Source organism: Erythrolamprus reginae, chromosome 7 (genome assembly GCF_031021105.1).
Source record: "Erythrolamprus reginae isolate rEryReg1 chromosome 7, rEryReg1.hap1, whole genome shotgun sequence".
NCBI lineage: Eukaryota > Metazoa > Chordata > Lepidosauria > Squamata > Dipsadidae > Erythrolamprus > Erythrolamprus reginae.
In genome coordinates this window covers 24,552,530-24,577,352 of record NC_091956.1, presented here as the reverse complement: position 1 = coordinate 24,577,352, position 24,823 = coordinate 24,552,530, and the positions used below count along the sequence as shown (strand labels likewise).

The following is a 24,823-nucleotide window of genomic DNA, read 5'->3' as shown; positions in this document are numbered from 1 at the left end:
TGCCAGCAGCATGATCGGCCGTATTGCTTAAAGGTATTGTACCTGCCAGTAACACACAAACAAAGCAAAATGAAACACTGTGTATGAACAAAATACTGTGTTGCCTGACATACAAATCCCAGCTCTAACTGAGGTGCTGCACTAGTAGACAATCATCAAAATCTATGGAAGACTTTGGGGTGGGATGGGGTGGGGTATGTTCTTAAAGATACAGCTGCTTTGAAAGTGTTTTTTATTCTTAAAAAGTATTTATTTTTAAAATTGTCTAATTGGATACTTTTCAGTGTTGATTTCCATTGTCTTGGTTGTGCATTTTTAAAATTTGGCATTAGATTTGTATATGTAGGAAGCCTGTGTGATTTTTTCATGATCTGACATCAGGAACTGTAGATATATGGATCCTTAGTGTTCATGTGATCATTACCAAGTGTCAGTTTTTAACTGAATAAAAGTAACATTTGAAATTTCTGCTTTGTAGCATTTAAGGTTTTGATCATGTTTCCGGCTTGAATATTTGTTCTTGCTGATTTGGTATCTGTACCGTTACTTTTCTTCAACAACAACATCAGTCAGAAAGAATTGAGTGGGGGTGGAGGGCGATGAAACAATTGCAAATACAGTGGTACCTCTACTTACGAACTTAATTCGTTCCGTGACCAGGTTCTTAAGTAGAAAGGTTTGTAAGAAGAAGCAGTTTTTCCATAGGAATCAATGTAAAAGAAAATAATGCATGCGATTGGGGAAACCAAGGGTGGAGGCCCTGTTTCCTCCCAGGAGATTCCTAGAGAGGCCCCATGGAGGATTCTCCCCCCCTTTTCTGGCCCTGTTTCCTCCCAGGAGATTCCTAGAGAGGCCCCACAGAGGCTTCTCCCCCCCCCTCTTCCGGCCCTGTTTCCTCCCAGGAGATTCCTAGAGAGGCCCCCAAGAGGCTTCTCCCTGCCTTTTCCGGTTACAGTTTCGGAGGCTCGGGTTTGTAAGTGCAAAATGGTTCTTGAGAAGAGGCAAAAAAATCTTGAATACCCGGTTCTTATCTAGAAAAGTTTGTGAGTAGAGGTACCACTGTACAAGCGGTGCCCATGATTTGGCTGGTGCTAGTTGTGGCTCTTTGTGCATTACAGTATTTGTTCTAATAACCTAGGACAGTTTCTCAACCTGGGCAACTTTTAAGACGAGTAAAGCAGATCGGAAGGACTATCATGAAATTTTTTTAAGTCCTGATCAAAATGCTTCACAAACTATATTAAAATGTTTAAAAGTCAGGGAAATATGTAAAAAAAAAACCAAAAAACGGATTGCGCTGCCTGGTAGAGTCAAGCAAAAATGAATCTAACTGTGGCAACAACTTGCTTCCACGGCTACCAATATTTCTCCACGGCTTAGCCGTTTGGTATGATGTCATCTACTACCACGCCTTAGCTAGATTGCAAGTTACAGGGAAATGCCAGGGAAATATCAGGAAATTTCAAAATAATAATAATAATAATAATAATAATAATAATTATTATTATTATTATTATTATTATTATTATTATTATTATTATTATTATTATATTTGTATGACGCCCCTCTCTGCAGACTCGGGGCGGCTCACAGCAATAACAAAAAAACAATGTACAACAAATCTAATATTTAAAAATATCTAAAAACCCTTATTTAAAAAACCAGACATACACACAAACATACCATGCATAAACTATATAGACCTGGGGGAGATGTCTCAATTCCCCCATGCCTGACAACAAAGGTGGGTTTTAACAAGTTTACGAAAGGCAAGGAGGGTGGGGGCAGTCTTAATCTCCGGGGGAAGCTGGTTCCAGAGGGTTGGGCCCGCCACAGAGAAGGCTCTTCCCCTGGGTCCCACCAGCCGACATTGTTTAGTCGACGGGACCCAGAGAAGGCCAACTCTGTGGGACCTAACCGGCTGCTGGGATTCATGTGGCAGAAGGCGGTCTCGCAGATATTCTGGTCCGGTGCCATGAAGGGCTTTATAGGTCATAACCAACACTTTGAATTGTATCAATGGATTGGGGACTCAGGGGTTTACAACACTTTACAACTTCCGCTAGATACTATTGGTTTAAAGATGGAAGACAGAAGAGCTCTGAAAGGGATGATGCAAAAATAAGGACATACCGATACAAAAGCAAATACACTGCACAAAGCATGTTACACACAGCAGGAAAGGCTTTTTAGATCCAAGAATGCTTTTAAAGTCTCAGTAAAATGGTGACAAAAAAGATTAAACTACTGAAAAACAGTGAAGAGTTTTTCTTCCCTCTTTTAGGAATAACACCTACACTGGAAATTAGTGAAAACTGAGCTTATTAACCCCTTTTCAGAATCATCCAGAAATTATACACCTGTACACATTAAGCTTAACTAGAAGAATATCATACTTGAGAAAAATGAGAATAAAAGCAGTAAAAAAATCAGCTTTATGAAAGTTTCAGAAGGCAAAAAGGAGGGGTAATTGGGAACACTCCCATTTCATTGATTTTATCTCAGTTTTCTTTTTGCAATATTGGTTAGGAATAAAACTTAAATTTCGGAAAGGGGTTCCCCCATATTGTGACAGTGAAGTGCCATACTTTATGTAACATGCCTCAGACACTGGCTAGATCCACTAATTACATTAAAGCAACGATTTGTCAAATGTTATAACTAACTGGGTTTGCCTAACACCAAGTTAATAGGCCAGAGCTTATGTACTGAATACAGTGGTACCTCTACTTACGAAATTAATTTGTTCGGTGACCAGGTTCTTAAGTAGAAAAGTTTGTAAGAAGAAGCAATTTTTCCCATAGGAATCAATGTAAAAGCAAATAATGCTTGCAATTGGGGAAACCGCAGGGAGGGTGAAGGCACTGTTCTCTCCCAGGAGATCTCCCCACATTTTCCAGCCCTGTTTCCTCCCAGGAGATTCCTAGAGAGGCCCCACAGAGGCTTCTCCCCCCTCCTCTTCCAGCCCTGTTTCCTCCCAGGAGATTCCTAGAGAGGCCCCACAGAGGCTTCTCCCTGCCTTTTCCGGTTACAGTTTTGGAGGGTTGGGTTTGTAAGTGGAAAATGCTTCTTGAGAAGAGGCAAAAAAAATCTTGAACACCCGGTTCTTATCTAGAAAAGTTTGTAAGTAGAGGCGTTCTTAGGTACATGTACCACTGTACTTGAGTCTACACAGCATACTAAAGACAAAATCATGGCACAGCTTAGAACAATGCACGTGGCACTGAATCAATAGCAAATTATCATTTTTCCATAACTGACCAGCAGCATGATTTAAAATTAAAAGCAATAGCAATCATGAGAAATCACAGAAATATTTATCCATCAAAGGTACTGGAGTAAAAACAAATGAGTACAACTACTAAAAATATAGAATATTAAAAAATATAATATATATTTTCCTCTGAATGAAACCAAAATTCATTTGAATTGCATTTCTATAATAGGAGGCACCTAATTTTTATCCATCTGCTCCCATATTACTTAACTAAAAAGAAAACAATGACCACTTTAAGAATATTTTAATCTGAAAATGCATCAAATATTCAGTAAAATACAAAAATTGATCTGCAAGTATCTAGATGGATTCTGTATTTTGAGACCGTTTCTGAATTAGCACATTCATATCCTGATTCTTCCACAAGTCCACCATGTTCAATGTCTTCAATAGATGACTTAATTCTTGGCACAGCTCTTCATTTCTGATTGTGGAACCATGTACTTGAGAAATAAAATTGAAAGGGGGTGGGTGGGTTCCAAGCAGTGTTTTTTGGACATCGTCAAGAAAAATAACTCAGTTTCTCTCAATCAGTACAGTAAGTAAATGTACATTATTCCTATCCCAAATATATAGATCATGTAATTGTCCAGCAGAGACTGTTATCTACAAAACATATCAAACTAATTGTTACTATAAAAATTACAGCATCCCACCTTCAAGTGCTTGTTCGAATAAGTAGCTGTACATTATATACAGGAAGCTGAAGGACAGTCACAGGTTCCAATTCTTGTATTTCAAGGAAGAGGAGGGGAAAAAATCCTGCTAAAATCCAACATCTGGGCTTATAAATAGTGCAGAGAATGCAAATGCTAAAAAAACAATGCCTCCTATGATTGTCACTGTAAAAGAAAAGAAAAAAATGGGAATATTCTATAAAGGACAAAAATTTCACAAGGTTTTTTTCCTGTATTCATGAAATTATTTTCATGTCTCTACTTCTTACCGGCATGTAATCAATCAAGACACCCACCCTATTTCTAACATGGTTAGAGTCAAGAAGTTATAAACGACACGCTTTGGTTAGGGTTTATATACTGTCAAGAAATAATCCACATCAAATCATTTTTCTGCAAGTCAGCAAAATCTGAATGACAAAAGACCTTATAATTTGGGATGGCTTTCATAGGAAACATATATTTTCTCTTTATGCCTTTTTTCTATTTTTAAATTGTTTTTAGGGTGTTAAGGTTTTCTCTTTTGTTATGATTTTATTTTGGATGTGTGCTTGTGTTTGTGCGATATTTTAATCCTGTAAACCACCCACATTCATGTACATGAGATGGGCTGTTGTGTAATTTCAACCAATAAACAAATTGAGGGGGAGAGGGGAAGAAATGTCATTTTCTTCCTGCTGCATACTTCTAATATTTCAGCAAATGGTTAAATGAGACACATTTGAAAAACTGATCTTGAACCAATTGGGCAATTAGACAATTATAGGAAGTTTCAGGACAAGATTAGGGGCTTATATCTGCTCAGGCTGCTCACACAGATTGACAGTGAATTAAAGACAATTACCCCTCTCCATCCAAGAATCCCCCGTTCTAAATTATGAGCATGAACTTAAAAAGAATATAGTAAATGGACAGACTTCACGCACTTCAGTTTTCTTGAAGCGATTATACACTAACTGAACAAACAGTAGGGCATTTTAATGCCTTGGTTACTCTGGGCACGCCTAAACTGAAGGACGTGGGCAGGTATTTAAGACCTCTCCAGATTCCTAAGAGGTCAGTAAGGGGCGTACATAAGCGCACTAGAGTGCCTCCTGTCCCCTGTCCTATAGTCTGTCCTATATCTCATATTTCTTCTCTACTATATCCTCTATAACCTTCATTGTATATTATTGTATATTGAACAAAATAAATAAATAAAATAAAATAAATATGTCCCATGGATCAGATTTTCAAAATCTACAGAACTACTAGTGATTAATATTAATTTTTTGCATGTCTTTCCAGGGTAAAGATGGAGACTAAAAGTGTATCATTGCAGATAATGCTCGACTTATAAAAATCATCTTATTAAAAAAAAGTAGGACTGGACTATGCATCATTTAGTGAAAATGATTCAAGGCGGTTCCCTTTATTAATAATGTTATAAATAACTCATATTTCAACACTCCTATTTTCCCCCACAGCAACCACCCTGTCAGGCTGGTTGCGCTGAGAATGACTGGCTCAAAGTCATCCAGATGGCTTTCAAGCCTAAGGCAGGACTAGAACTCACAATTTCTTGTTTTTTAACCTGGTGTCTTAAATCATTAGACCAAACTGTTTTTTTAATCTCCTCCTAGTTAGAAAACATCTCACTTTCCCTTTCTGTTTGCAAACACAGAAACATAGAAGATTGACGGCAGAAAAAGACCTCATGGTCCATCTAGTCTGCCCTTATACTATTTCCTGTATTTTATCTTAGGATGGATCTATGTTTCTCCCAGGCATGTTTAAATTCAGTGACAGTGGATTTACCAACCACGTCTGCTGGAAGTTTGTTCCAAGCATCTACTACTCTTTCAGTCAAATCATATTTTCTAATGTTGTTTCTGATCATTCCCCCAACTAACCTCAGATGGTGCCCCCTTGTTCTTGTGTTCACTTTCCTATTAAAAACACTTTCCTCCTGGACCTTATTTAACCCTTTAACATATCTAAATGTTTCCATCATGTCCCCCCTTTTCCCTTCTGTCCTCCAGACTATACAGATTGAGTTCATGAAGTCAGGTGGGTTTTATTTTCCTGCCTGGAACTTACCAGTTCGAACTGAGATTTTTTGTGCTATCATTCTTCCTCCAATCACTGCTAGGCCAGTACACAAACTATGCCCAAGTGTTCCACCCACAGCCACACCGTAGGGGTCCTGTGTCAAAAATGGAAAAACATTTCAGTGCTATTTGAAAAAGCTGCGGATTTTTACTGCAGTTGCTTACAAAGGAGCCACTAGTACTTTCAAAGGTCACAAACAGATTACAAACACACAGAGAATCAGCCACATAGTTCATGACCAGAGAGAATTCACTAAAATGTCATTCCTGAGATAACAGAAAGTACCACAATCACTTTTTAAAACTTTAGGAAGCTAGAAACAAAAAGTGCTTTTCCTACTCAGTTTAAATGCTCACCTCAGCAACCAAGAGGGGGACCAATTTCCCCCCTAATGTAACTTAACTAGTTGGACAGAATAAAAATGCAAAGAAATAAAAATGATTTAATATTCAAGCAAAAACAAACCAAAAAACCCCCCTCAGTAACTAATTACATAGATTTGTACTTCCAAGTCTTTAGTTGAACTACAGTTGCTCCTAGGTCCGATTCCAGGGTGTGTCTTACAACTTCGGTGGAAGCATCAATTTAACATATGGAATATTAAATCAAAACGATGGGTCCCATTGCTTCTCTGCACAGATATACTGTATTTTTCAGAGTATAAGATACATCTTTTTTCTCCCTAAGAGGCTGAAAATTAGGGTGCATCTTATACTCTGAATGTAGCTTCCACCTCCCCCCCAGCCCTAACTAGCTGCTAACATTTTCCCAGGCTCTTTGCGGCCTCTTTCAGAATGTTTTCTAAGTCTTTAAATCTCTAACTTTGATTAAGTTTCTTTCCAGCCCTAACCAGGTGCTAAGAATGTTCCCAGATCTGACCGGCTTGCAAGCTCTTTACTCTCTGCAAATGTTTTCCAAACCCTGTTTTTGTAGGACTTTTTTCATTCTCTACTTGCTCCTAATATTTCTTCTCAGGTGCTAATGACGTTCCCAGCTCTTACTGGCTTGTAATCTCTTTCCTTGTTACACTCTCCAAATAAGGTTTTTTTAAAAAAATCCATAACCAGGGGACAAAATAATGTGCTGAAGCTGACCAGACTAAGGACGCTAACCAGATGAAAATCTGGTAAGCAGATGCTTTTCCCTATTTTCCTCCCCAAAAACTAAGGTGCGTCTTATACTCCAAAAATATGGTAAGAAAAATAATGTCCTTTCTCAGATGCATCAACTCTTATTGAGGGCATCTCACAGAATGTGCATTGTAACTGTGCCTTTTACATTGGAAAGGCTCTAAAGGAAGAGGATTTATTACACCGCTTAAGGCTGAAATCATATTATTAATCCATCTACTGTATACCTAATCAGATCCTGAGCATTTTGCTCTGTAACTTCTGACCATGCTCATTTCTCGTACAGTTGACTCACCTCTCTTGCTGCTAGGACTATGGTGGTCAATTGAGAGCGGTCGCCCCATTCAGCTAGGAACGTTAAAGTGAAGGCTTGCACAAAGATTGGAGAAATAAAATGCAGACATCTCCTCTGAGGTATTACAGGGCCTGTACCCGCTTCCATATCTCCAGGGCCGTTTAAGAGTTTCATTCTCTGGAGCTAGGAGAAACAGCAGCTGTTAGACCACTTGGGGATCTAGTCAGATCCAAAGAATCAACACTAGCAATAGAGAAGCAACTATCATCTTTACAATATAAATCTACACAATATGAACAGATACAAACTAACAAGTAACTAATACAGTGGTACCTCTACTTAAGGACGCCTCTACTTAAGAACTTTTCTAGATAAGAACTGGGTGTTCAAGATTTTTAAGAACCATTTTCTACTTAAGAACCCAAGCCCAGAAAAATTTCCCAGGAAATTTGAGAGAGGCACGAAGGCCTGGCCAGTTTCCTTCCATTCCCTCTTTAATCCCCACTGCAAGAGGAGCCTTTCGGTGGGGCTTAAGGAGGCTTTGGCAGCCCAGAGCGAACAAAGCATTTCCCTTTCTCTCGATGCTTGGAGAGGGAATAAACCTCTGCCAGCGCCCAGAGAAAAGAAACGCTCCCTTCGCTGTGGGCAGCCCAGGGTGAATGGAGCGTTTTCCTTTCTCTGGGCGCTTGGAGAGGAAACAAACCACTTCGCTGTGATGACTCTCTCGTGCTGCCTCTCACACCCCCTTGCTCTGTCTAATGGAGGTGATTGAAAGTGATGAAACACAGCTCTCTGTTTTCTCACCTTCAATCATCTTCATTTTTATTTCATTAGAAAGAGCACATGTACCAAAAAAAGGAAAAATAAACATATTTTTATTGTTATTAAAATACATCCATTTCTTTTACGAGGGGTACTAAGCGTTAGAAAATTATAGAAGGGATACACATATGTCAAAAGTTTCGGAAACAGTGGGCCTAATTTAGTGATCTTATGCAGCAATTTGGACTCAAGAGAGAAAGTGCAAGGAAGCAAGAATTCCATATATGGGTAGGAATGTGTATCTTTTCCTGGACCAGCATGCCACAAAACACACTTGATTTTAAGAAGGTAGTAGTGATTGGTGCCCTCTGAATCATCTTTCTTTCTTCAGTCTGGATCTTTGCGCAACCTTCATATCATTAAATACTAAATAGATACTTGTTCAGAATATCATTTAAGAAGAAATAACCAAATACCAACCTAATAGTTTCTAACCAAGCATGCTGGCTGGAGAATTCTGGGAGTTGAAGCCCAATGGCCAAAAAATGGTCAAATTCAAGAAACACTGTTATAAACCTTTAACTTACTTCTTCATCTTTCTTTTTGAGTTCTGCTTGAACTTCCTCTAATTCTTCCTGACCTTCATCTGCGGTCATCTTCAGGCCTTCTCGAAGCATTCGGATACCAAAAATTGCAAAGAGTGCTGTTGACACGTAGTAGGTATATATTCTAGGAATTACTGTAGTAGCGTAACCAAATAAAACTACAAACAGAAAAGCAAATAGTTTAGGTTTTCCAGGAAGCAGACTTGATTTATTTCTGCTGTTGAAGCACTTTTTAAAAAAAATTCAGGAAGACCTGTCTATATTAATTGATCCCATGGAATGAATATATATCAATATAGTATTATATGCATTATTATTTTCCAAATTATACAGTAATACAGTGGCACCTCTACCTAAGAATGCTTCTACTTACAAACTTTTCTAGATAAGAACCGGGTGTTCAAGATTTTTTTGCCTCTTCTCAAGAACTATTTTCCACTTACAAATCCGAGCCTCTGAAACTGTAACTGGAAAAGGCAGGGAGAAGCCTCTGTGGGGCCTCTCTAGAAAGCTCCTGGGAGGAAACAGGGCTGGAAAAGGCAAAGAAAAGCCTCTGTGGGGCCTCTCTAGGAAGCTCCTGGGAGGAAACAGGCTGGAAAAGGCAAGGAGAAGCCTCTGTGGAGCCTCTCTAGGAATCTCCTAGGACAGTGATGGCGAACCTATGACACGCGTGTCAGCACTGACACGCGGAGCCATTTTAGGTGACACGCCGGAGAAACAGGGAGCTTAGAGTGGTGAAGATGCAAATCTCCCCGCTTTCCAATTTCCCACCGACTGCAAGTACAGCAACTGCAATTATTATTATTATTTTTCCTCTCCCCTTAATTTTGTTTTGCACCAATTTTTTAAAAAATTGCGCCGGTTGCAATTTTAATTTTACTCCCAGGGCTATTTACCCGGAGTCCTACTTTGCTTACACATTAAACTGCTCATCCCATATCGCTCCACCAGGAAATCTACTCCAACCTCCCCTCCCCTCCTTCACGTCTTTCCCTCCACGAGCAGCGCATGGTGTCTCCTCACCTTGGGTCGATCGCATCGGGGAGGGCTGAATAATTTAATTGCCGTTTCTCTTATAGCTGTTACAGGTAAACCCTTACCGGGTTATTCATTTGTAATTAAAAATAATCATGCCGGGCTCGCAAAAAAGAGTGGGAAAAAAAAACCCCTGCGTGGACGTCTTTGGCGGCTCATAACTAGATTTTCACAACCCCCCCCCCCTTGATAAGCTTTTTCTTGAGTCTGAACAGTTTGGGGGGTTCACCAAAGAGAAAAGAGGGAGAGAGGGAGAGAGGAAGGAAGGGTTAAATATAAAGGGAGAGAGGGAGGGGAAGAGGGGAAGGATGAGGGGTTATTATTAATCTGTAATTTAAAAAAAATCATGCCGGGCTCGCAAAAAAGAGTCTGGAAAAAAAAAACCTGCGTAGACGTCGCGCCATTTGCACCCCCCACCGCGGAGGGAAAGCATTTGGCATCGGCACCGCCAACCCCCCCCCTCCACCAGCAGCAAAAGCCTGAACGACGGAGCCGAAAGGCAAACGGTGCACCTCCCCAGAAGCAGCAACAGCCTAAGCGGCGGGGCGCTCCGTCGTTCAGGCTTTTGCTGCTGGTGGAGGGGAAGGCGCCAAAGGCAAACGGCGCGCCCCGCCGCTTAGGCTTTTGCTGCTTCTGGTGCCTTTCGGCTCCGTCGTTCAGGCTTTTGCTGCTGGTGGAGGGGAAGGCGCCAAAGGTAAACGGCGTGCCCCGCCGCTTAGGCTTTTGCTGCTTCTGGGGGGGGGGTGCACCGTTTGCCTTTGGCGCCTTCCCCTGCACCAGCAGCAAAAGCCTGAACGACGGAGTCGAAAGGCAAACGGTGCACCCCCCCAGAAGCAGCAAAAGCCTAAGCGGCGGGGCGCTCCGTCGTTCAGGCTTTTGCTGCTGGTGGTGGGGAAGGCGCCAAAGGCAAACGGCGCGCCCCGCCGCTTAGGCTTTTGCTGCTTCTGGAGGGATGCACCGTTTGCCTTTGGCGCCTTCCCCTCCACCAGCAGCAAAAGCCTGAACGACGGAGCCGAAAGGCTTTTGCTGCTGGTGGAGGGGGGGTTGGCGGTGCCGAAAGGCAAATGCTTTCCCTCCGCGGTTGGGGGTGCAGGGCAGGCGCAGTCAGCCCCAGGAGACAGAGGGAATGAGAGAAAGGAAAGAGAGAAAGGGGGGGAGAGAAGGAAAGAATGAGAGATAGAAAGGATAGAGAGAAAGGGAATGAGAGAAAGGAAAGAGAGAGAAAGGGAGGGAGAGAAGGAAAGAGATAGAAAGGATAGAGAGAATGAGGGAATGAGAGAAAGGAAAGAGAGAAAGGGAGGGAGAGAAGGAAAGAGTGAGAGATAGAAAGGATAGAGAGAAAGGGAATGAGAGAAAGGAAAGAGAGAGAAAGGGAGGGAGAGAAGGAAAGAGAGATAGAAAGGATAGAGAGAAAGAGGGAATGAGGGAAAGGAAAGAGAGAGAAAGGGAGGGAGAGAAGGAAAGAGTGAGAGATAGAAAGGAGAGAGAGAAAGAGGGAATGAGAGAAAAGAAAGAGAGAAAGGGAGGGAGAGAAGGAAAGAGTGAGAGATAGAAAGGATAGAGAGAAAGGGAATGAGAGAAAGGGAAGAGAGATGAGAGAGGAAGGAGGAGAGAGAAAGAGAGAGAGGAGGGGTAGCGAATTATGGATGTCAGAACTCACGCATGCGTAGTAGCGTGCGCCCACACTTTTTAAAAATTTTTAAAAGAACAAGAGAAAGCATGAGAGAGAAAGAACAAGAGAGAGAGAGAAAGAAAATAAGAGAACAAGAGAGAGAGAGAAGGAAAGCAAGAGAGAAAAAAGATAGCAAGAGAAAGCAAGACAGATAGGGAGAGGAAAGGAGAGCGACAGAAATGAGAACAAAAAGGGGAGAAAAAAGGAGAAATGAGAAAATGATTGAGGCAGAGAATGAGAGGAGAGAGAAACAAAAGAGAGAGAGGTGATTTTTGAAGCATATGGTAAAAAGCATCCAAATAATAAGAACCCACCCCCAGCCCACACCTGTTTTTGAAAAGAATTTAATGATAAAAAAAACCCAGCCCTCAACTGGTTTTGGAAATGGTTCGAGTGTATACACACACACACATAAGGGGGGGAAAGAGACAGGGATGGAAAAAGAGGAGAAGTGAGAGGGAGAAGGAATGAGGGGAAAAGGGAGGAAGAGAGAGAAATGAGAAACATGAGAGAAAAGGGGGAAAGACAGGAGAAATACCCAGAAATGAGACAGTGGTATAAATTTGAGGAGGGATGATTGATGATTGACTGTACAGTGGAACCCCGACATAAGAGCTGCTCTACTTAAGAGCAACTCGAGATAAGAGCTGGGAGGGGAGAGATATTTTTGTTCTACTTACAAGCCCAAATTCGAGATACAAGCGCCAAGGAGCTGTCTCCTGAAGCCAAACGCTAACTTCCGCGTTCGGCTTCAAGAGACAGCTGCGAAGCGGCGCGCGTGTTTTAAAAGGTTGCAGCCGGCCTGGGGGGCTCGGGGGGGTGCTTGCAGCTTTCTTTCTTGCTCTTTTTCTTTCTCTCTTTTACCTTCCCTTCCTCTATTTCTTCTTTTCTTTCTCCTTCCCACCTTCTTCCCTCCCTCCCTCCCTTCACTCATTCCTCTCTTACTCTCCCCTTTCATAAGTTTCCTTGCTTCCTTCCTCTGTTCCTGTCCCTTCCCCATTTCTTTCTTTCTTTCTTTCTTTCTTGCTTTCTTGCTTTCTTTCTTGCTCTTTTTCTTTCTCTCTTTTACCTTCCCTTCCTCTATTTCTTCTTTTCTTTCTCCTTCCCACCTTCTTCCCTCCCTCCCTCCCTTCACTCATTCCTCTCTTACTCTCCCCTTTCATAAGTTTCCTTGCTTCCTTCCTCTGTTCCTGTCCCTTCCCTCTTTCCTTCCTTCCTTCCCACCCTCCGTCCATTCATTCACCCATTCCTCTCTTGATCGCTTAAAGCCGGTCCCTGGTGCAAAAAGGGTTGGGGACCTCTTTCCTACAGGATTGGGTGGCAGAGAAGTTGAACATATGTAAATTTAAAAGTTTAAGAAAGTTTACAAGTTAAATGAAAGAAACTTCATTATTCATTTATATGTACATGTACATTTCTTCATTAAAAACATGTCTTTCTGCATAATTTAGACTAACTTTGTGAGTTTTTTGAGGGCTGGAACCAATTAAAATTATTTACATTAATTCCTATGGGGAAAAGTCGTTCGAGATAAGAGCTGCTCGACTTAAGAGCCCAGGTCCGGAACGAATTAAACTCGTATCTCGAGGTACCACTGTATTTATAAGGGGATGTTACATGGGATTGTATATATGAGGGGGTTATTTATGTATGTATGTATGTATGTATGTATGTATGTATGTATGTATGTATGTCTGTATGTATTTATTTATTTATTTATTTATTTATTTATTTATTTATTTATTAGATTTGTGTCATTTTGGTTGGTGGTGTGCCCCAGGATTTTGTAAATGTAAAAAATGTGCCGCGGCTCAAAAAAGGTTGAAAATCACTGATTTAAAGCATATGGTAAAAGCACTTAAATAATAACAGAGAAAGAAAACCCCCAACCCTCACCTGTTTTTATTAATAGTTATGTTTTTGAATTTGCTGGTTGTTTTAGTTTTAATAGTAATAGAGTTTGGTTTGGTTTTATTATTAATTTCTTTTAATAAAAAAGAAGGGATTTATTATTTATTTATATTTATATTTATTTTTTGTTTGTTTATCTGTCTATCTACCTACCTACCTACCTATCTACCTATATATCTACCTACCTACCTATATATATATATATATATATATACTTCTATGCCGCCCAGTTTTTTTCTCAAGGTGACACACCACCCGAGTTATGCTCAGTTTTTTGGCGAATTTTGACACACCAAGCTCAAAAGGTTGCCCATCACTGTCCTAGGAGGAAATAGGGCCTCTACCTCCCTGTGATTTTCCCAATCGCACGCATTATTTGCTTTTACACTGATTCCTATGGGAAAAATTGCTTCTTCTTACAAACTTTTCTACTTAAGAACCTGGTCACGGAACGAATTAAGTTCGTAATTAGAGGTACAATTGTACATCAATGTAGTATTATATACATTATTATTTTCCAAATTATACAGTAGTATACAATATTATTTCCCACATTGCTACCTAGTTGAAATCCAGATAAATTTTTCCAGGAAAAAAAATCCGTTTATAAAAATCAACACTAATACAGCTCTTTACAGTAGCCAACAGTAACTCTAGATCAGTGATGGCGAACCTATGGCATGGGTGCCACAGGTGGCATACGGAGCCATATCTGCTAGCACCCGAGCTGTTGCCACATCAGCTCCAATGCGCATGTGTGTGCCGGCCAGCTGATTTTTGGCTCACACATTTTTGGGAGGGTATTTTTGGCTTCCAGAGAGCCTTCGGGGGGAATGGGGGAGGGCATTTTTACCCTCCCCGGCTCCAGTGAAGCCTTTAGAGCTGGAGGAGGCCCAAAATGAGCCTACTGGGCCCACCTACTGGGAAACAGGCCATTTCTGGCTTCTAGAGGGCCTCTGGGGGAACGGGGGGAGCTGGGTGTGGGCACCTGTGTATGCGCGATATCGCGTACTCATGCTCTTTCGGCACCTGAGGAAAAAAAGGTTCACCATCACTGGAATAGCGCATAGAGAAGTTAGTGTATTTTATTGCATAACATTTTTAAGATCGCTCATTTGATAGATTTAATGTGACTTAGAAATAAAAAGAAAACAATTAAAACTAATATTAAAAAACAAAAAACAAAAGCCACATGGCTACTCAAAATCTTCCTTCAACACAAAAATAGAATGTCAGAAGGACTCCCTTAAAGGAGTGCAAAATATACTGCTCAAAAAAATAAAGGAAACACTCAAATAACACATCCTAGATCTGAATGAATGAAATATTCTCATTGAATATTTTGTTCTGTACAAAGTTTAATGTGTGCAACAACAAGAGCCGGGGTGGCGCAGCAGGTAGAGTGCTGTACTGCAGGCCACTGAACCTGACTGTAGATCTGAAAGTCAGCGGTTCAAATCTCATCACCGGCTCAAGGTTGACTCAGCCTACCATCCTTCCGAGGTGGGTAAAATGAGGACCCGGATTGTGGGGGCAAATAGGCTGGCTTTGTTAAAAAGTGCTATTGCTAACATGTTGTAAGCCGCCCTGAGTCTAAGGAGAAGGGTGGCATAAAAATTGAATAAATAAATACATAAATGTGAAATTGATTGTCAATCAGTGTTGCTTCCTAAGTGGATAGCTTGATTTCACAGAAGTTTGATTTACTTGGGAGTTATATTGTGCTGTTTAGGTGTTCCCTTTATTTTTTTGAGCAGTGTATTTCAAGTTCAAAACAGAGGTGTTCCAATGTGTCCCATAATGTCAGAATGGCCCAGGGCCACTTCTGACAAAATGAAACCACCTAGTATAAACGGAAGATTTTCACAACTGAAATGTTTCACAGGTCCCTTATTCTCTCCCATCCACAGTACATATATCCCGTTTTCACTATGTTACAGGAAATAGGAGACAAAAGCACTAACCAGACAGACACGTCATCAGGCCTAAGGCCAACATAGCACCAGCCAGCACTGTTAAGCGATTGTAACGCATTGCCATAATAGCAGCAATGAAGAAGGTTTTATCGCCCAGTTCTGAAACAATGATGACAGAAATTGCAGCCAAGAATGCGTGGATAAATCCTAGGTTAGTTTTATCTGAAGACTCTTCACTAGCAGAATGGACAGGAACAACAAGAGTAGGTCCTTTCTGAAAAGAAAAATAATATTTTTTTATAAATTCCAAACTTTAAGGAAACCAGTTCCTTATCATACCAACGCATAAGAAAAATCCAATCCATTTGATAGGATGCAAGAGGGCCATTACAAATTCTTTACTTACCTTAAGAAGTTTAAGTGTCAAAATAAACCACCCAATTCAACGTATCTGGGGATGGACTGAGAGGATATACAATATTTCCTTAAAGTACCGGTATTCATATTTTCTGTATACGCTCATATATAAGCACAGCCATAGATAAGCAGAATGTCAAAGTGCCATATGGGAAAGCCTTATTTGATTTATATGCCACCCCTCTTACAAATATGAAAATCAGAAACGCTAAAGAGATAAGACTGTAATAATCATAGTTAAAATTAGTTTTAAAATAGTTTATCATTTAAATATTAAAAGGAGGAAGAAAATGCAAAGATCACAGGGCAATGAAGGGTCTCTCAATCTACTAACCACATGAGAATGATGGTGCCCCAGGCCTGCTGTCAGTACCAGGTCTTTAGGCCCTTATGCAAGATCAGATGGGTCAATGCAGATCAAATCTCAGAGGAAATGTTCCAAAGCAGGGGCCCACAAGCTTGGCAACTTTAAGACCTGTGGACTTCAACTCCCAGAGTTCCTCAGCCAGCTTCCTCTGGAAGTTGAAGTCCACAGGTCTTAAAGTTGCCAAGCTTGGGGAACCCTGTTCCAAAGGGCAGGGGCCACAGCAGAGAAGGCTCTTCTCCTGGAGCCTGCCCACCAGAATTCCTCGGTTGAACGGGTACTTAGTATGCCAGCACAGGTGGGATCGGTCAATCCCAATGTGGTGGTATGGTTCCTCCAGTATCCTGGATCCATGCCATAGAGAGCTTTAAAGGTAATAACCGACACCTTGAATTTAATCCACAAGCAAACCAGCAACCAATTTAGCTCACAGAGCAGTGGTGAAACTTGGGCCCTCCAAGAACTTCCCACATTGCTACTTTCTGCACCAGCTGTAGCTTCCGAATACTCTTGAAGGGTAGCCCCGTTTTTTTCATGGTGCTTTTGTGAAAAATTTGAGGGTCGCCTTATCCGTGAATAAGCTTATATGAAAGTATATACAACATTCATTAGTTTTAAATGTAGAAGTGTTCTTATAATAAACCTGAAGTTGGCATCAACTCTCAGAAACCACAAACTTAAAGAGCATTTCTTATAATATTGTTTTGAATATTCCTTAAGGCTTCCTTAAGCACAAACCTGCGTGCTGCCCAAAATCATCGAGAGTCGGGCAGCAAATTTAATATATTATAAAACAACCATCTCGTGTTCACCTATTTTACTTGGTATTTAATGTAAACTGTTTCATCAAGGTTTTTATTTATCCCTGCTGAAACAAAGTACAAAAAGTGATCTGAACTTTAGATGTTGACTCATTGGCATTCTATTTTTCATCTTTTATTGTTATGGCACTTACGATGGTAGTTGCAATTGATTGCATTTCTTGAACAATAAATTGTAGTCACTCCCAACAAATTTCCATTTATTCAGAAGGCATATTTGAAGGAATTAAAGTAACTATATGTAGTTTTGAGAAAAACAAATACAGAAAGCAGATACAATAGTTGTTCTAGCTGTTATAATATTATAACACCTAGACCTGTGATGGCAAACTCCCTCTTTAGAGGGAGTAAGAAGCTGGAAAGATCTTTAGCACTTAGTTCTGGCTGGGGGGGAAAAAGCTTCAAAGAAGCTACATTCAGTGCACCCAAATTTACAGCCTCTTTTAGGGAGGAAAAAAAGCGCATCTTATATACTGAAAAATATAGTATAATTTCACAAGTGACTGTAACAAAGGCAGTAAAGGTTTCATAAAAGCAGATTGATAAAGTAAAACGAGAAACTTGTTTAAATAGGGAGAAATTAAGCCAGAGGCATTCAATGTGTCTCCTTAAAGAAGCTTCCCAATCACATCCCCTAATCACAGCCACACCTTTTCTAGATACTGCTTCAAAAAGACCAATGGCAGACCAGACCAATGAATGAATAAAATGATCTATGGATTTCAAGCCAAGTACTTTTCCCAGGTAGCTGGGACCAGTGTTCCCTCTAATTTTTTTTTTTGGGGGGGGGGGGGGGGACTGGCCGGCACAGAAATAATAAATAAACAAACAAACAAACAAACAAGAGAATTTCAAAATAAAATACTGTACTGTGTGTCTATAACAGTGAGCTCATAATAGGGCAAATCTATCAATATCAAAATGCCACTTAAATAGTTGAGCTAGTTTCAAACTAGATTTTGATTTTCTTTCTCTCTTCCTTACTCCCATTCTTTTTCTTTCTCTTTTTCTTCCTCTCTTTTTTCTATCTGTTTCTCTCTCTTCCTCTCTCTCTCCTTCCCTCTCACTCTTTCCCTCTCGGCTTCTGGGCAGGTTTGGAAAACTCTGAGTTGATGATGATTTTTAAGTGAGCGATTGCTCACTGCTCAGCTTAGAGGGAACTATGGCTGGGACTCTAATGCAAAGTCACATCTAAACCATCACCAGAACTGAGATCAATATAATACTATTCTTCTGCTGACCTAAACCCGAGTTATTTTATTAGCTCACTATTTAAAAGTAGGACAGGTAGTCCTTGACATTTGAACACAACTGAGTCCAAAATTTCCATTGCTAAGCAAAACAGTAATTAACTGAGCATTGTCTACTTTTAAAACCTTTCTTGCCACAACTACTAAGTACATCAGTGCAGTTGCTGAATTAGTATCACAGCTGTTACTAATTTCTTTTCCCATTGACTTTGCTTGTCAGAAGGTCCCAAAAGTTGATAACATAACCTTAGGATACTGAAACCATCTCATCACCGACTCAAGGTTGACTCAGCCTTCCATCCTTCCGAGGTGGGTAAAATGAGGACCCAGATTGTGGGGGCAATATGCTGGCTCTGTTAAAAAGTGCTATTGCTAACATGTTATAAGCCTCCCTGAGTCTAAGGAAAAGTGGCATAAAAATCAAATAAATAAATAAAAACTTCTGAATTTTGATAACACGATGATGGAGAGGATGCCACAATGGTTGTAAGTGTGAAAAAACAGTCACAAGTTACTTTTTTTCAGAGCCACTTTGATTTTGAACAGCCACTAAACAAATGGTTATAACTCAAGGATTTCCTTACATGTTCTTTTTTTGGAGCACATCTGCTAAATACATAACCCAGCAGAGATTGAAATACAACTGTATTTTTAGAATATTATTCTAGAAAATGCTATTTTAAAAATAGAATTCTAAGAAAAGTAAAGTAGCTACAAGTTGACTCAGCCTTCCATCTTTCCAAGGTGGGTAAAATGAGGACCCAGATTATTAGGGGCAATATGTTGATTCTGTAAACCACTTAAAGAAGCAGTATATACGTCTAAATGCTTTTGCTAAGTTCTTTATTTAAATAAGTGAAATTACCAAATAATGTCTTTTCTAAAAAGTGATTTAGTCAGATAGTTTTGTCTTCACAAATGAAATGTGAGTCGAAATTTCACGTACTTTCATCTACAAACTAGTCTGTCTCATGATTTTCCAAACCTTCACCTTTACTGATTATTGACAAGCTAAGTGTTTTTCTTTTATAAACATAATTATATTGTTATAGATCACAAAGAAAGCTAGCTCTTATTTGTCTAAAATCTTTCCAACCAGGTGTTACTGCTTAGCAGTTCAGAAATAAAAGCTGATTTTATCATGCAAATATATCCAACATGTTTCACCCTGTCTGCTCCTTTTCAACATTCAGAGATTTGAGATTAGTGCATGAAACTTTGATTCATATTTTATTTCTGAAGACAAAACTATTCTGGGTCTATAAAAGCAGTACAGTACTTCTTTAAAAAAGACACTCTTGCTATTATATGATAATCAGCATACTACTAAAACTCTCAGTCTTATAACGTTTAACTAGGCAAAAAAGTCCATTATAAGGCAAAACTTTTCCAACCAAGATACATTGAATGGTCTAACTTACGGAACATATCCAAATTTTGACACCCATGATTCCCATGGAATTGAAATTTGGAAAATTTTATAACATAGGGTTTGTCATAAAGTATTTTATGAAAAAACAAAATGTGATAAAAAAAATTTCTATGATCAATTCCTGATGTTTGTGTTATACAATTCTACTGGGCTAATTTTAAAGTGGATGCATCTCTGAATATCTCCCTGAATTTTTAAGAACTTTTTAATTACACCAGAAGTTCTGTTATTATTGAAGGCATTTGGCAAAGAAATATCTCTGAAATGAGGATCCAAGAAGTCATGGGTTGTCTAGTCCAGTGTTTTTCAACTAGTGTGCCGTGGCACACTAGTGTGCCGCGAGACATGGTCAGGTGTGCCGTGAAGCTCAGAGAGAAAGAAAGCAAGAGAGAGAGAGAGAAAGAAAGCAAGAGAGAGAGAAAGCAAGAGAGAGAAAGAGAGAGAGAGAGAGAAAGAAAGAGAGAGAGAAAGAGAGAGAGAGAAAGAGAGAGAGAGCAAGAGAGATAAAAAAGCAAGAGAGAGAAAGGGAGGGAAGGAGAGAGAGAGAGAGAAAGACATAGAGGGAGGTAGAGAGGGGGAGAGAAAGAGACCAAAAAAGAGAGGAAGGAAGGAAGAGAAAGAAAGAGGGATGGAGAGAGAGAGAAAGAAAGAGGAAGGGAGAGAAAGAGGGAGAAAGAAATAGAGTGAAAGGGAGGAGGAGAGAGAGAATTTTTTTGTCCAAACTTTTTTTAGTGCCCCCCCCCCCCGCCACTCAATGTCCCCAGGGTTTCGTAAATGTAAAAAATGTGCCGTGGCTCAAAAAAGGTTGAAAATCACTGGTCTAGTCAATATTAAAATTTAAGTTGGTCATTCCTTTTTTTTAAAGGATTGGTAAACCTCAATTTATAATGCATAGAAGGGCATATGAGGGCAGTCATCTTTTTATAGTTTAAAACTTCTCATGAAATCTGATTAAACAGTGCATGGATGAACAAAAACATTTTCTATTTGACCATAATTATAAAATTGTGTCCCACGAACTGCTGAGTCAACACCATGTAGGCATTATGGCAAGATACTTAATTCAGCACAACTGAAAGAATTAAGAAATTGATACATAACAGTAAATTTATAGTCTGTTTAGAAAACCAATTAGATATATGGGTTAAACCAATGGGCTGCATATTCATAAAATGGCAAATTATTGACATTTCACATTCGGAAACTATCATGCAAGTTCAGGACTTTCTTAACAGTAACTTGGAAAAAAAACCCGTTGTTATAATTTGAACTATCATTATCCAGTTCCAATGCTCAAATCAAATCACTGAAATATATTTACTTTTGAAGACCTTGAAAAGACCTCTCTGAACGGTCACTGTATGATCTTACAGGTGATCTGTAACATGTGAGCTAATTCATTGTGCAATTTGGCCAAATGCTATTTCCAAATCAACCTAATTAAACTAACAGCCGTTAGTTACACAGTAGACAGTGTTAACTGTTCCTAGTGAGACTTTCTTCCAATAGACAAGGTGTAAAATAAATTTAAGTATTTTTTTAGGAAGATGTGAACCATAAATTACTAATACTGTACTGCTGTTGTCTGCAGCTTGCCAATAACACATTGGTCAGATGAGTATATAAAACAAGTTAAACATGTGTCATATGGATAAAGAAGGGAGTATACAGGTAAGGAAAGCTGAGGCATTTTAATAAAATGCTTTTAGCTGGATACTTTGGATTCCCCAACACACATACTTCTGAAATCCAAAAGGACTCACTTCTTCACAGGATCCTACGATTTCTATGAGATGAGGTATTTAAAGAAAATCAAATGCAGGCATTACAGCTAGTCCTCGACTTAGGACAACTGAGCCCAAAATTGTGGTTGCTAAGTGACTTTTGCCCCATTTAATGATCTTTCTTGCCCCAGTTGTTAATCGTAACAGTTGTTAAGTTACTAAAACAGATGTTAAATGAATCTGGCTTCCCCGTTAATTTGGCTTTTCAGAAGACTGCAAAAGATCAATGATCCTGGAACCCTGCAACCGTTATAAACACCAGTCAGTTGCCAAGCATCCGAATTTTGATCTTGTGCCCATGGGGATATTTCAACAGTCGTGTGAAAAGCGATTATGGGTTACTTCTTTCAACGCTGCTGTAACTTCAAACAAACTGTTGTTAAGTCAAGGACTACCTCTACAACCAAGGAGAACAGAAGTTGTTTGACAGGAGCCCATATGGATAAGTAATCCTCGACTTTCATTTTTCACACTTATGACCGCTGCAACATCCCCGTGGTTATGTGAGTCACCTTTTTATTTGTTTTGTTTTTATTATACAGTATTTATTTTGTCAGGTATGTATTGGTGTTATACAAAGATATAATAATATTTATATACATGATACAGTGGTACCTCTACTTAAGAACTTAATTCATTCCGTGACTAGGTTCTTAAGTGGAAATGTTCTTAAGAAGAAGCAATTTTTCCCATAGGAATCAATGTAAAAGTAAATAATGCGTGCAAATCCATTAGCAAAGAAATAAAAGCTCGTAATTTGGGTAGGAGGAGAAGGAAGAAGAGGAGGAGGACAGTCGCTGCTGAAGGGAGAAGGTGAGGGGAGGGGAATCAAAAGAACCCAAAACTTTAGGGCTTAAAAAAAAAAGAGGGACTCTGAGGCGGCGAGGAGGAGCACGCACCTCCCATACACCAAGCGTGAGGCTGCCTCCCATACACTGCCTCCCAGAGACTGCCTTCTGCGGCTGCTGCTACCTGCTGCCTCTTCCTTCCCATGCTGAAGGGCTCTCCTCTCGCTCGCTCGCTTGGTAGCCAGCGCCTTTCCTTCACTGTGGTGACTCCTCGACTGCCCAGAGCGAAGGGAGCGTTTCTTTTCTCCCTCTCCAAGCACCCAGAGAAAGGAAGCTTCATTCACTCTAGACTGCCAAAGCCTCCTTAAGCGTCACCAAAAGCTCATAGGTAAGAAAGTGAGGACAAATCAAGGGAAATATTTCTTCACCCAGAGGGTCGTTGGTTTATGGAATTCATTTCCAGAAGAGGTTGTGACAGCTGTCAGCCCTGATAGCTTCAAGGCAGGATTAGACAGATTCATAGACACCAAGCATATAGATGGTTATTGAAACGGATGTCCAAGTGCTGCCTCTATGTTGGTTGAGGCAGGCAGGATTCCCTTGAGTACCATTTGTTGGGGGTCAAGGGAAAGGGAGGGTCTTGCCTTCTCTTTCTGCTCAAGATCCCCATGGACAATTGGTGGGCCACTGTGTGACACAGAATGCTGGACTCGATGGGCTTTGGCCTGATTCAGCATGGCTCTTCTTATGTTCTTATGAAAGGCTCCTCTGGCAGCCCAGGAAAGCCCGAGATGGCCAGGATTAAAGGGAGAATGGCAGGAAACTGGCCGGGCCTTCGTGCCGCTCTCAAATTTCCTGGGAAATTTTTCCAGGCTCAGGTTCTTAACTAGAAAATGGTTCTTAAGAAGAGGCAAAAAATCTTGAATACCCAGTTCTTATCTAGAAAAGTTCTTAAGTAGAGGCATTGTTAAGTAGAGGTACCACTGTACTAGTAAAAGGGAAACATTAGGACAGGGGATGGAAGGCATTCTGCCCCTTACTGACTTCTTAGGAATCGGGAGAGGTCAACAGTGGATAGTCTAAGGGTAAAGTTCAGACATTTGACAACTGGTTCACATTTATGACAGTTGCCATGTTCAGGGGCCATGGGATCTCATTTTGTGAACTTCTGACAAACAAAGTCAACAGGGAAACTAGATTCACTTAACAACCAAATTACCAACTTATCAACTGCAGTGATTAACTCAACCAATGTGGCAAAGAAAATCCATAAAAGGTGACAAATCTCCCTTAACAGCACTGCCTCACTTAGCAACTTAAATGTGGGCATTATTGTGATCGTAAGTTGAACACCATCCGTCTGCACAGGCAATTCTCAATTTACAAGAGTTCATTTAGTGATCATTCAAAGTTACCACCACACTGAAGGAAGTAACTTATGGCAGTTTTTCACACTTACAACCACTGCAATATTTCCATGGTCATGTGATCAAAATTCAGACGTTTTACAATGGACTCAATATTGATGATGGTTGCTGTGCCAGGGAGAAAGGGGCGTGTGTCACGCGATGCCTCTTTTGCGACCTTCCGACAAGAAAAGTCAATGGGGGAAGCCAGACTGGCTTAACCACCGTGGGACTGACTTAACCAATGCATTGATTCACTTAACAAATGTGCCAAGAAAAGTTGTAAAAGGGGGTGGGGGATAGGGGACAAAAAGTTACAACAACTGTCTCACTTAGCAGCATTAATTTTGGTCTCAACTGTGCATGGGTTTTTTTTCTTGAATCATCCTGATAGATGGATGGATGGATGATTGATTGATAGACAGACAGGTAGACAGAAAGGTAGATAGGTAGGTAGGTAGATGGAACTTGATATGGATATGGATATATAGATATGGATATAAATATAGATACATAGATTTAGATATAGATATAGATATGAATGGATGGATAGATGAAGCAACTATGCTTCTCCCATCCACCTTTCAGCCGCCACGTATGACCCCAGGGCGGAGACTCTGAGCAGGAAAGGAGAAGCGAGGGAGAAGCCGGGGCCTTCCGCACCTTCCTTCCCGGACATTGGCTGGAGCTTCCCCCCCCCACCCGGGGGGGCCTTCGGGAACCGATACAAGTCCACCCCGCCGCCCCCGAGCGTCTCCTCAACTCACCTCAGCCCGGTGGAGGTCCGGTCCTTGCACCGCCGGTTGCTGGTGCGGCGCCGGCGGCGGCTTCTGCTGCTCCTGGTGAGGCGGGACGTCTTGCTCGAGGGCTGCCAAGGCCGAGGCCAGCAGCAGCCAGAGCAGCGGCCAGAGCCGCGGGACCCCCGCCATTCCCGTCCGCGAGCCCGGCCGTTTTATTTCCTCTCACTCTCGGAAAGAGCGGCCGCCGCGGGCGGAAGTAAGCGGAACCGCCATGGCCGCTTCCTCCGGAGCCGATCGTGCAACCGAACCCGGCAGCTCGTGTTCTCGTCTGGCCATCACTCAATCCCTACGTCCCGCCTCCGCCCCGATTCCCTTGTCTGATTGGGCAATCCCCCCCCCCCCGCCGCCGCCGCTGCTCTCGCTGTCGAATTGGCCTCAGAACGTCGAAAC

At 40.8% G+C, this 24,823-nt stretch overlaps 1 protein-coding gene across 1 annotated transcript; it reads right to left on the bottom strand.

Annotated features, from left to right (window-relative positions):
- Positions 1 to 3,506: 3,506 nt before the first annotated feature.
- TMEM165 (transmembrane protein 165) lies at positions 3,507 to 24,728 on the bottom strand. The gene is made up of 6 exons (XM_070757211.1): positions 24,401 to 24,728; positions 15,420 to 15,645; positions 8,820 to 8,995; positions 7,471 to 7,653; positions 6,034 to 6,139; positions 3,507 to 4,119 (listed from the first exon to the last, which is right to left on the bottom strand). Exons 1-6 carry the CDS (start codon positions 24,560 to 24,562, stop codon positions 4,043 to 4,045), a joined length of 930 nt encoding a protein of 309 aa, XP_070613312.1. The 5' UTR covers positions 24,563 to 24,728; the 3' UTR covers positions 3,507 to 4,042.
- Between the last annotated feature and the right edge of the window lie 95 nt (positions 24,729 to 24,823).